The 13860-nt window shown below is 40.4% G+C and overlaps 1 protein-coding gene across 1 annotated transcript in view; it reads right to left on the bottom strand.

Annotated features, from left to right (window-relative positions):
• LOC134531371 (E3 ubiquitin-protein ligase RNF14-like) overlaps positions 1 to 4586 on the bottom strand; it is a 250433-nt gene extending 245847 nt beyond the window's left edge. The window contains exon 1 of the mRNA XM_063367072.1: positions 4446 to 4586. Within this exon, the coding sequence (XP_063223142.1) occupies positions 4446 to 4586 (141 nt within the window). The remainder of the gene's footprint in view (positions 1 to 4445) is intronic.
• Between the last annotated feature and the right edge of the window lie 9274 nt (positions 4587 to 13860).

Genomic DNA, 13860 nt, shown 5'->3' with positions numbered 1-13860 from the left:
AAAGCAACTGTCTGCTGCTTCTTAGTAGCCCAACTGACTACATCCAGTGACAAAGGCTTCAAAATACTCAGATTGCCCTGAACTTAACAAGCCTATACAATCACTCACCCCTTCTGCAGATGTGTCATCCCTCTCTTTACATTCATTCTCTTTAGAACCCTTTGCAAACCCACTTACTACATAATCTTTAAGATATTCTGGGGTCTTTATATCTCTGAGTCCCTTGCATTCATCTACATTTATAAGTATTTTCTCGTAACCCCTGAAATTTTCAAGTTCCCCTCCTGAATTAGGGTCCTCGTAAACTTCCTTTGGAATGTTTTCTTCTTCTGTCTCCTGCCATTCATAAGTCCTATGTTTTCCCTCAAAATTCAATTTGGTTTCGTCAAATTTAGCACTACTAGGTAGTTGCCACAACTCTATTTAAATCCGGACACTTCAAACGATACCCATTGTCACAATAACCTAACATAAAATTTTTTCGACTATGTGAATCAAGTTTACCCTTTCTTTTACACTTAACTTTATGTGCATATGCAATTAATCCAAAAACCCTCATTTTTGTCATATCAGGTTTCTACGATACCATACCACTGCTGGTAATTTTCTCTCTGGTAATGCAGATGTGGGACTACGATTTATTAAGTAAACAGCTGTCAATGCTGATTCTAGCCAAAAGTTATTTTTTTCGATTGGATCCAAGTAACATACACCTGGTTTTATTCAAAATTGTCCGATTAAGTGTCTCGGCTACCCCATTCTGTTCAGGTACCCTAGGGTTGGTGAGTTCATAATGAATACCCTTCTCTAAAAAAAAATCTCTTACACCCTGGTTTACAAATTCCCCTCCATTGTCACATCTTAAAATTACAAATATTTTGTGAAAACCTAGTTGAAACCATAGCTTCATACAACTTGATATGATGCAGTACTTCATATTTTGACATTATACGAAAGGCTACTGTGAAGTGAGTAAAATCATCTATTAAGGTTAAAAAATATTTCTTTCCATCAAGCGAGGTAGAATTTATAGGACCACACAAATCACTACGTATTCTTTCTAAAAGTCTCGATGCCCTTACCCTAGCATGATTATGGGAACTTGTGGTTTGTTTACCTTCCATGCAAATCCCACATAAATCAGTTACTCATCCAAAGTTTCCAATATCAGGTACACTCACCGACCGTTTTTGTAAATTCTGATTACCTATGTGACCCAATCTAGCATGCCATAGTTTGGTGTTACCTACAACTGAACAGGCTCCAATTTTACTATTGACAACCTTTGGTACAATGGGTAGTTTATACAAATTCCCATCTCTTTTTCCTATCACAATACAATCACCTTTAGTAATAATGCACTTGCCACTTTCAAAGACAAGTTTAAAACCTTGGCTTTCAAGCCTTGGTACTGATATCAAGTTGTACTTCAAAATCTCTACTAGTAATACATTTTTGATACAAATATGTTTGGTTTCTCTATTGACCTGTGTTTCTACTAGCACATCACCAATATCTTTAGCCTCTAAAAATATTTTAGATTTTGCTACATTTATTTGCACTGGGTCATCTAATTTCTTACGATTTATTACAGGAACACTTGCCATCGCAAGATAATCAGTTGTATCCGAGTCCAAAAACCCAAATGCTATCATCACCAAGGTTATCGTCCATTACACAACACTGATTAACTGAAGTTAAGAAACTGTACATAGGAACTTCTTCTTTCTTTTCTTGTGCAAGGTGAACATTCTTTGATGAATTCACATTACTTGACTGGCCTCTTCCTGTTTTTTGTTCTTTCCCACACATCCCACCTCTTGGTCTCCAACACTCGTTCTTCTTGTGACCCACGATTCCACAATTGTAACATTTGAATGGAAATTTAGTCTTCTGGGATGTGTCCTATGACCCCTTACCATTTCCTGGTCTGGTACCTGATCAGGCTGGGCATTTTGCTCCTGAAAATGCGACAGGTTGAAAGTCGTGTCTACTTCTGCTCCCTTTTCTTTCCTTTCGGGAATTCTCTTCTTCAATTCCTAGCCTGATGATTTCCAGTGACAATTTATCTGCACCAAGTGTTTGAAGTCCAGATACAACCCCTTCCATTCCTTCTGGCATAGTGAGCAGAAATCTTATGACAACCCCTTCTTCATCATGTAGACCTAGCTCTCCTGCTGTCTTGAGTTCTCGAATTATCTGTCGAACCTCAGGCAGTAGGTACTCGTTGAATGTTTCGGCACTAGGCTTGTATTTCATTGTATGCATTCTCTTATTTAGTACCATCCTACTGTACTTAGACAAGTGACAGAATCAATGTGTGTTGGGCTCCACGTAGTGGTAGCCACTTATCTGTGGTGTGCTAGTTATATAAATATACACAAATACACAGATAGTGTGTGGTATCGTTAAATAACAACAATATATACTTGTCATTTAAATATGGAAGTTTAAATAATGGATAATTATTTATGGATGGTTATGGCTCTGGAAAATAAATATAGTCTTTAATTAATTCTCAGAATTCAGATATGGGCGCCACCCTTATGCACTATGTAAATTCCTTAATAGTTTAAAGATCATGTAGTATGATACACAAGGGAAATATTAAATATTCTCTCACTATAAAAATCTTCACAATGGCATGGGAATAGACAAACAAATCAATTAGAAGAATTATGAAGGACACATACACATACACTGTAAAATAACAACATATAAACATACGATTAATATAAATATTCTTTAATTAAATAAAAGTATGTTTTGTTTCTAATCAATCCAGTGGTATGTTGTTTTATATTTGATAAAATTACAGGAGTTAGGTTGCACACATGGTAACATGAAACAAAAGTTCATATGGTTCAAAATAATAATGTTTGTTGAAAATCTCGATTTATAATAAATTATTTACGTGAGAAAATAATATTTATTTAAAATGTTCGTTATTAAAATTAGTTTTTATTTTCCGCGGCTGAACTCATTGAATATTTGCGGTAGAGCATCTCGAGACATCTGTCTCAGTTCACCTCTGGGTGATTGAACGAAAGTCAAGTATGGGAAACAGGATGCGTGATTGTTTTAATAAAAATGTTTATCTCAATATGATTTTAGAATAGCTCAACAATGAAACGTAATATTTGATAATCCGTCGGCAAAATCACGATGTAGGTAGGTAGAAACCATTTAAGTTAGCATAGCATCATGAGTCGCTGGTTACTCACGGTAAAACACACCTCAGTACACGTCAGTTATGACGTGCCCTAATTAAATAACATATACTTAAGATGTAAACGACGTTTCAAAACATCCTGGTTGTAGGATGACCTATCCAGCTATTCATCTTCATGGGTTTTTAAGGGAATTTCAACCCGGCCTATGCAGCCATCATCGCCGTTAATTTCAGACTTTTTTTACTCTAATTCTGTAGTGACGCTTATCTTAAGTAACCACATTGCTGATTGGCTGGATCACTAAGATTGTTGACTTAATTACACGTTCAAAATCACTCACAGACAATTAGCAAAACAAATTAATACATCACAATTCCTTAAATTTAAAATAGGATTTTACAACAATGGAAAATCTCTTATGTAATTATTAAATAAAAAGTTCAATTTGCCGTTTTAGGTCCAATGTTCCCTAGAGGGGTCTTGTTAATTGAGCTTCGGCGTCACTTATATTACACCATAGAGAATGGTAGTTGCAGATACGTCCAAAGACGTGAACACAGAACAAAAACATAAAATGTCAATAAATAATAATAATAATAATAATTAAAAGGTGTTATTTAAATAAAAGAAAACACTTTATGTGCGTATGACAGTCATGTTTCAGCACAGAATTGCCGCCCTTGATAAGCATAATGTGTTGCAGTTTTTAAATTTTTAAACAAGACACGGTGTGCTTTTCAGTTAAACACTCGCTGCTCGAGTTGAATAAAAAAGTTAGTTGCCAGGCAACGACTCGCGCGACACCACAAAACGACGAAAGAAAGAGGGGGAATAAAAAAACTTTGGCGCGAGAAAGGACACCTGTCCCGCACCTCTCTCCTGATTCGTGGACTAGCACCTCAGTACGCGGCACTCCGTCACAGAGTTCAGACCTGCGCTGGTCTTCGGTGTATTTTCGCGGGAAAACTCGCAATCTTGTGGAAGTTCTCAGCATCATCAGTCCTGGAACTAAGTTGGGTTGCAGTGGCACTCGGAGGATAATACTTACAGTAAGTATTCGTCGCAATCACAAGGGAAATGTGTGAGAAAAATGTACATGTGGCATAACAATGGGACTTTATCCAGGTCATCACTGTAGCAGTGGATCGGCCTCCATCCGTGGTGCTGGCCGCATCCTGTGGAAGGCGAACCTGGGACCATACATCACCGGGTGGTGATTCAGCTGCCCTTGGACATCCCTGCCGACCAAATCAGCGCGAGACGTCGGCTGACGTCACAGACGCGCGGCGGCGACGAAACAGCAGGCGGGATCACCGCCACCTGCTCCTGCTGGGGTAGTGTCTCGGCGCGACACCTGCCGCCCTGGTACTGGCCCAGTGCGTGACGCGGCGGAACACCGCGGCGCCCACACATCGTTTGCAGCACACGTCATTGTTAGGTACACTTCCGAAGGAATTCGCGTCTCTGTTCGCTCCTATTGTTGAGTGTAATCACTGCACTCACTTAACTTAAACCTCTCATTCGTAAATCAAAGTTTATCAATTATAACATGTGTGATCGTGCACTTGCAAGCACGAGTGTCTGCAGGCCTATCAACTTCTATCTTGCCGCTAACATACCACTGGATTAATAAAGATACTCAAAATATTAATGCTTAAATGTAAATAAAATCATTTAGATAGATCTCGGTTTGGAACCTAATAACAAGAACAATATATTAGCTTAATTAACAATAAGCTCATTAACCCTGAATAACATATTTCTTGAAAGTTTTAAATTCAAGTTACCATAACTTTGCATTAATTAACTAGAAAAATTAATACATTTCTCATATTGTAAAAATGTGATTTTCACAATGTTCATTTGCATGCAGCCTAAGCCTAGTGCTGCCTGTATGTTTCACAATACAATTACACATATCAACTTCATGTAATCTTACATCTACATTTCATTAACAATTCATATGAAAAAAATTACAATTCACAATTTCATAACATAACATTTACATTACATTTATATACAGTGTTACAGGCTGTTATTATAATAGCCTGATTTTAATAACATTTTAAAAGAGTTTTTTAAATCCTTTAAACAAAATTTGTTTTTAGCTAAACAAAGTAATTTTTAGCTAGGTAACAAGGCTGTGTGAAAGAAATCACACCATATGTTCTTTTTCTTGCTTACTTTTCATCCGCCTCTTTTCTTACAGGAACAGACGAATTCTCTTGTATTTTCTTTTTTCTTTTCTTTCTTATATCAGTCACCTCGGCGAGTGAGTAACTTGAACTCTTTCATCTGGCTGGTGGTTTCCGATTGCACTCTGGCGACTATCGGAGCAGATCAGCTGTTCGGTGCTCTTTCATTTCATTCTCATTTTCATGGTGTTTTATCGACCCGCAGCGGGCTTCGCTGGGTCGGAAATTCACGTTCATTTTTCACAATTATATTCCTTACAGGAATTGAGCATTGTAATGTATCTGAGGCTCCTAGCCTCAGTGTAGATAGCAACATGCTATATTATCAATTGTAAACAAAACAACATATGTTTTTCAGGATAGCTTGCAACAGCTCCCGTTAAGTAGTACATTTTTCATTTTCTATTTTATCAGAGCTGAATTTATATTTTGAAAATAATTTATATTTTCTTGAATTTTCTAATTTTTGCTTGGAGGACTATTTACCTTGAAGTTGGTTTATCTTGAGGCTTGTGGACACTCACTGCAAGAGCGTGTTATCTCGCGACATAGGATTCTACACAGTGTTTTTCAGGTCAGCCTATACCAAGATTTTTTTTTTTTTTCAAAGAAATAAAATTCATAAACAAACTTCGAAGAATCGAGTGCTTCATATACTGAAAATTTATAAATTTTCTGTATAGGGTCCTTTTCAAAATAAAACTTCATATAGATGTTTTCTGCAAATTTTCTTGTTATCATTTCATAGCAGACCAGCATACCCCTTTCTTTTTTTCTTTTAACCACAAACATAGGAATAAAACCTAATTAAATTCAACACTACTAAAAGATTGGTTTTGTATGCGAAATGGATGCATACTTTTCTAATCAGTATCCTCAAGTGATACCAACCTAAAACATCAGCAAAAAAAATACTATTTCCAATTTCATTAGTATTCTCATATCAAACCAAAAATAATATATCTATTTTCATCTTAAATTGTGGTGATCTCTGCAAGAAAAGTGTTACAGTGCAACGAAATATCAACTGGAATAACCTATAACAAGGTAACCTAGAATAATTTTGCTTGTAGTTGCAAAGTGTTTTGTGCTTGTAGAACTGCTTTGCATGCCAGTGTTTACACATGTGTACACAGCTAGGTGAAGTAACATCTCACATGTATTTTGTCGAGCACAGTTACACTCATGTCTACTTGCTAGATAATTACATAGCTCTTCACAGTAAATAGGGCGAGTCTAGTGCTTCCCAATATGTGTTAGTGTTAGTGGGTCAGTACCCAAATCGAAGAATACATTAGCCGAAAAATACTCCAATACTTCATAAATAATTTATACCCATAATAGCTTCACCGGCTACTCAAAATCCCAGTGCGGGTGGCATGTCACCTCACCTCGTCACAGGACCCTGGCGGGAATTACACTTCCGCTCTTACGCAAGGGTATATTCAACGTCTATATTACGCCTCTCCTGGCGTACCATAAACATAACAACATAACACATCATAAACACGGGGATTACATGGCTCTTGTGCTAGCCATCACATACAGACTGCTCTCAGCTGTTACTCCAGCTTACTCGCTCACATGACAATGAGGTAAACATTAATTAGTGCTTTGAACAACATTTAATTTGCAGTGGTAGGGTTCTTATATTCCCTCAGCTGTGCAATGTTGTAACGGCCTATTGACTGGCCTGTTGATGGCTCGGCTAAAGCATAGCAATTCTCATGAGTGGATCCAGTAATAACATATGGACCATCAAATAATAAAAACAATTTCTTAGTTACATTTTCCCAAGCTCTGCTCACTGGATTAGTTTTCTTGAGTACTAGGTCACCAATTTTGAAGGTTGCTAATTTAGATGCGGGGTGCCTCCTCTTGTGGACTGCAGCTTCTGCTGTAAGCTTCTTTCTTATAAACTCTTCCACCTCTTCACCAGTGGGTAACACTTCCTCCTCTTGCTCTTGACTCAGTCGGGGCAGGTAGATAGAGTCGATCGCCTCAGACCTATCCAGACTCAAGGCTTCGTATGGGGTGACTCCTATCGAACTGTGTACTGTGTAATTTATTTAACATTCTACATATGGTAGTTTATCCCTCCAGGATTGCTGTGACTTGTGACATAATATACGCAGTAGACCTCCAATAGTTTTCATCAATCTCTCGACGGTATTGCTTTGAGGGTGGCGTACAGAAATGGTAGTGGGGATAACGCCTAACTTGCGTACGCCCTGCTGCCATACTTCACTAGTAAACTGTGTACCCTTATCTGAGAGTACCATCTTTAGCATACCAACTTCATCAGTAAATAATTTTAATTTATTCATAACTGCTTTTGCAGTGGGATTTACAATAGCGTACAGCCTTGTGAATTTTGTGAATATGTCTTGAACCACAAATATATACTTCACCCCTCCTTTGGACTGGGGTAGTGGGCCAAATAAATCCACTGACAATAACTCTAGTGGTGCCTTGGGGAGAATAGGCTGTATCTCTCCATGCAGGTGTTCTTTAGGTGATTTTGACTTTTGACAAATATCACATGCTCTAGTGACCTGTATGATAAATCGAGGCATATTGGGCCAATATACTTGTCTCCTTAAAGCCTCAGTTAGCTTCTTGCTTCCTGCATGCCCAAGTGCAACATGTACTTCCCATGTGACTTGTTGTATCATCCTGATTGGAATTACTGGCTTCCATGCATCTTCATATAGGAATTTCTTTCTTGAGTGTGCAAATAATATTCCTTCAGGGGATTTGCAAAGTACTGGTGAATCTTATGTTCTGCTGGGTGACTGGTCAGCTGTTTGACAGTGTCTTGGCAGAATTTGTCCTCCTGCTGCTTGGCTTGCAGGTCCTTTAGTAGTTCTTTGAGCTTTGGATTAGATTTCAAAACATTTACTGCTGTTGATGCCACTAGGAATTCCTTCTGGTGGGCTGGGCTGGTGTTGTCTTGAATTTCTTCAAGGCCGCTCAGATAATCAGCTGTTGTGTTAGATGACCCCTTGATGTGCTGAATCTGTACATCATACTCTTGCAGCAATAAACACCATCTTGTAAGTCTGCTCCCAAACAACTTCCCAGCCTTCAGACAAGTTAAGGTCTGATGATCAGTTAGCAGCTTAATGGTCTCACCTAGTAGTATGTCACGGTACTCCTGTAGGGCCCACACTATGGCTAACGCTTCACGTTCAGTCACAGTGTAATTCCTTTCAGCTGGAATTAATGTTCTGCTGGCCATTGCCACCGTTTTTTCCACTCCTTGGTGTTCCTGTGCAAGTTTGCATCCTAGTGCAGTATTAGATGCATCTGTGTACAACAGAAATTCTTTCCCTTGAACAGGATGATAGATCACATGCTCTTCCAGGAATAGGTCTTTCAAACTTTTGAATGCTTGGTCATGCTCTTCAGTCCACTTCCATACCTTATCTTTCTTAAGGAGCTGGAACAAAGGTACTGCACTCTGGGCTACCTTATTGGAATAGTTTCGGTAGAAACCAACTATGCCTAAGAAGGCTCTTAGTTGTCTCACATTCCTGGGTGTGGGGAAATCTTGAATAATTTGGAGTTTCTCTGGAGCTGTTTTAATTTCTTCTGGAGTAAGGATATGCCCTAAGAATGGCAGTTCTTCTCTACAAAATTTCGATTTGCGTATTTTTACTGTCATACCTGCATTTTGTAATTTATGTAACACAGTAGCAATGTGTTGCAGGTGTTCCTCAAAAGTGACAGATGTTATTAAAATATCATCTACATACGCTCTGGCAAATCCTTTGCACTCAGGCCCTAGCGTAGTGTCAAGGCACCTGGTGAAATCTGCTACAGCGTTGCAGAGTCCAAACGGCATCACAGTAAAAACGTACTGCTGATTGTGGAATAGGAAAGCTGTGTATTTACATGACTCAGGCTCAAGTGGAATCTGCCAGTAGCCAGATGACAGATCCATGGTGGTCAAATATTTGACACCTTGGTACAGCCTCAGAATTTCAGATGTCTGTACCGGGCTCTCTCTGTCCTTGATGGTTATTTTGTTTAACTCTCTTGCGTCAAGACAGAGTCTCACAGTCCCATCTTTTTTTCCAACACAGACAATAGGGTTGGCATAAGGGCTAGCCTCCCTTCTCACCACATTCCAGTCTACCATGAGCTGCAAATACGCAGTAGCCTCTTGTACGTATTTAGCTGGAACAGGGTAGGACCTCCTATGAAAAGGTGCATTCTCCTGTGTCTTGATTTTTGCCTGATAAAATTTATTTCTCCCTGGTTTATCCGAAAATACCTGCTGGAAATTTTTCAACACATTGAATAGCTGTTGCAGCTGAATGTGTGTGACAGTTCTAGAATCTTGAACTGACTGTCTGATGTCCTCAATGGTAGCTTGCAGCTGTTCGTTGGCTTGGTTGTTACACACTTGCTTGCACATAGGTGTGTTACTTAAAATGCCTATGAAGTTGTTTCGGACATGCCATTTGTCTGTTAATGACACCGGTGTAGGACTGTCACTAGGTTGTATAGTGCTTTTCCTGAAATCTATTACTATGCCGAACTGTGACAGAAAATCAGTTCCAATGATTAGTGGTTTTGCTAATCCCTTTACCACTAGTGCTGTCAACTCCTTGGGTTTTCCAAGTCCATATACTGTTATGAGCACTTGCCTGTTCACAATAGGACTGGCTCTAGAAGTAACACCAATAATTTTTATGGCAGGTACTGGAATTTTTGGTACCTTCATGCCAATGCGTTCTAGGAAACATACCAGCTCCTCACTGATACAGGTCACCTCTGCTCCACTGTCAATGAGTGCAGCCACTTCTTGCCCATATATGTCTAGGTTAATTTGTGGGCAGACCGTGTGAAATTGGGGTACTACTCCCTCGTCGGTCTCCTTGTACAAAAATTCCCTTTCATTATCTCTCATCATTACAGTACGATAAGCTCGAGAAACTGGATCGAGTAGTACCCAGGACAGAGGAGGCAGACCGAGCACCACCTCACCAGAAGCAGCACCAGGTCAACCCTTACTGGCAAGGACGCGAGGGTAAGCAGAAACCAGAGCGTCAGGCCGCAGTAAACTACATGAGCTGGCAAGCAAGGGGAGAAGCACCTCGTGGTAACGGTGGGCCCTACCACAACAGATACAAAGGGGCACACTACAACAGGAAGCGTACCTGGTGGCCCAGCAACAAGGGATACCACAGTGGTGAAGAGGGGGCAGAACGAGCCAGGAAGAGTACCCGTTATGAAGAGAGAAGGCGGTCCTACTCGCCGGACCAACGGCCACCCAGAGAGTCCCGCAACTACGGTCGTCGTGCCTCATCCGATGACGAGAGGGATAATCACTACAACCAACACCGTAGGATGAAGGAGAAACAATACCACGACCAGCGTGAAGATTCCCGCCTGCCATACTACCGAAGCCCCAAGACGACAGACAGCGGTGGAGGCAAGCCCCACTACAGCCACCCGTCTGAGCAACCGGCGTCGCCCAACAGGACGTTTCGCCAGAGCCAACAACCTGAAGTGACTAATCAGCATGGAGCACGTCCATGCTATCTGCTGGAAAACCATGTTGCAGCAGAGTTTAAGTCCGCAGTACAGGAAGCAGCTGGTACCAGTACATGGTACAATAATAACAGAAATGTGCCAGACTCGCAGGATGCGCGAGTGTCTAAGGGCACGTTAAACTAGAAAGGGTTTCTGTAGGATCGCCCCGCACCGAAACCCGACCTCCAGACTCAGGGGTGACTAATGTGACATGTATTTATAGTTGTATAAGCTACCACAAATTTATGTGTACTGTAATGATGAGAGACAATGAAAGGGAATTTTTGTACAAGGAGACCGACGAGGGCGTAGTAGGTACCTCAATTTCATACGGTCTGCCCACAAATTAACCTAAACATATATGGGCAAGAAGTGGCTGCACTTATTGACAGTGGAGCAGAGGTGACCTGTATCAGTGAGGAGCTGGTATGTTTCCTAGAACGTATTGGCATGAAGGTACCAAAAATTCCAGTACCTGCCATAAAAATTATTGGTGTTACTTCTAGAGCCAGTCCTATTGTGAACAGGCAAGTGCTAATAACAGTATATGGACTTGGAAAACCCAAGGAGTTGACAGCACTAGTGGTAAAGGGATTAGCAAAACCACTAATCATTGGAACTGATTTTCTGTCACAGTTCGGCATAGTAATAGATTTCAGGAAAAGCACTATACAACCTAGTGACAGTCCTACACCGGTGTCATTAACAGACAAATGGCATGTCCGAAACAACTTCATAGGCATTTTAAGTAACACACCTATGTGCAAGCAAGTGTGTAATAACCAAGCCAACGAACAGCTGCAAGCTACCATTGAGGACATCAAACAGTCAGTTCAAGATTCCAGAACAGTCACACACATTCAGCTGCAACAGCTATTCAATGTGTTGAAAAATTTCCAGCATGTATTTTCGGATAAACCAGGGAGAAATAAATTTTATCAGGCACAAATTAAGACACAGGAGAATGCACCTTTTCATAGGAAGTCCTACCCTGTTCCAGCTAAATACGTACAAGAGGCTACTGCGTATTTGCAGCTCATGGTAGACTGGAATGTGGTGAGAAGGAAGGCTAGCCCTTATGCCAACCCTATTGTCTGTGTTGGAAAAAAAGATGGGACTGTGAGACTCTGTCTTGACGCAAGAGAGTTAAACAAAATAACCATCAAGGACAGAGAGAGCCCGGTACAGACATCTGAAATTCTGAGGCTGTACCAAGGTGTCAAATATTTGACCACCATGGATCTGTCATCTGGCTACTGGCAGATTCCACTTGAGCCTGAGTCATGTAAATACACAGCTTTCCTATTCCACAATCAGCAGTACGTTTTTACTGTGATGCCGTTTGGACTCTGCAACGCTGTAGCAGATTTCACCAGGTGCCTTGACACTACGCTAGGGCCTGAGTGCAAAGGATTTGCCAGAGCGTATGTAGATGATATTTTAATAACATCTGTCACTTTTGAGGAACACCTGCAACACATTGCTACTGTGTTACATAAATTACAAAATGCAGGTATGACAGTAAAAATACGCAAATCAAAATTTTGTAGAGAAGAACTGCCATTCTTAGGGCATATCCTTACTCCAGAAGGAATTAAAACAGCTCCAGAGAAACTCCAAATTATTCAAGATTTCCCCACACCCAGGAATGTGAGACAACTAAGAGCCTTCTTAGGCATAGTTGGTTTCTACCGAAACTATTCCAATAAGGTAGCCCAGAGTGCAGTACCTTTGTTCCAGCTCCTTAAGGAAGATAAAGTATGGAAGTGGACTGAAGAGCATGACCAAGCCTTCAAAAGTTTGAAAGACCTATTCCTGGAAGAGCATGTGATCTATCATCCTGTTCAAGGGAAAGAATTTCTGCTGTACACAGATGCATCTAATACTGCACTAGGATGCAAACTTGCACAGGAACACCAAGGAGTGGAAAAAATGGTGGCAATGGCCAGCAGAACATTAAGTCCAGCTGAAAGGAATTACACTGTGACTGAACGTGAAGCGTTAGCCATAGTGTGGGCCCTACAGAAGTACCGTGACATACTACTAGGTGAGACCATTAAGCTGCTAACTGATCATCAGGCCTTAACTTGTCTGAAGGCTGGGAAGTTGTTTGGGAGCAGACTTACAAGATGGTTTTTATTGCTGCAAGAGTATGATGTACAGATTCAGCACATCAAGGGGTCATCTAACACAACAGCTGATTATCTGAGCGGCCTTGAAGAAATTCAAGACAACACCAGCCCAGCCCACCAGAAGGAATTCCTAGTAGCATCAACAGCAGCAAATGTTTTGAAATCTAATCCAAAGCTCAAAGAACTACTAAAGGACCTGCAAGCCAAGCAGCAGGAGGACAAATTCTGCCAAGACACTGTCAAACAGCTGACCAGTCACCCAGCAGAACATAAGATTCACCAGTACTTTTGAAAATCCCATGAAGTAATATTATTTGCACACTCAAGAAAGAAATTCCTATATGAAGATGCATGGAAGCCAGTAATTTCAATCAGCATGATACAGCAAGTCACATGGGAAGTACATGTTGCACTTGGGCATGCAGGAAGCAAGAAGCTAACTGAGGCTTTAAGGAGACAAGTATATTGGCCCAATATGCCTCGATTTGTCATACAGGTCACTAGAGCATGTGATCTTTGTCAAAAGTCAAAATCACCTAAAGAACACCTGCATGGAGAGATACAGCCTATTCTCCCCAAGGCACCACTAGAGTTATTGTCAGTGGATTTATTTGGCCCACTACCCCAGTCCAAAGGAGGGGTGAAGTATATATTTGTGGTTCAAGATATATTCACAAAATTCACAAGGCTGTACGTTATTGTAAATCCCACTGCAAAAGTAGTTATGGGTAAATTAAAATTATTTACTGATGAAGTTGGTATGCCAAAGATGGTACTCTCAGATAAGGGTACACAGTTTACTAGTGAAGTGTGGCA

This window comes from Bacillus rossius, chromosome 3, assembly GCF_032445375.1.
Source record: "Bacillus rossius redtenbacheri isolate Brsri chromosome 3, Brsri_v3, whole genome shotgun sequence".
NCBI lineage: Eukaryota > Metazoa > Arthropoda > Insecta > Phasmatodea > Bacillidae > Bacillus > Bacillus rossius.
The sequence above is the reverse complement of the archived record's forward strand: the minus strand, read 5'-3'. Positions and strand labels throughout refer to the sequence as shown.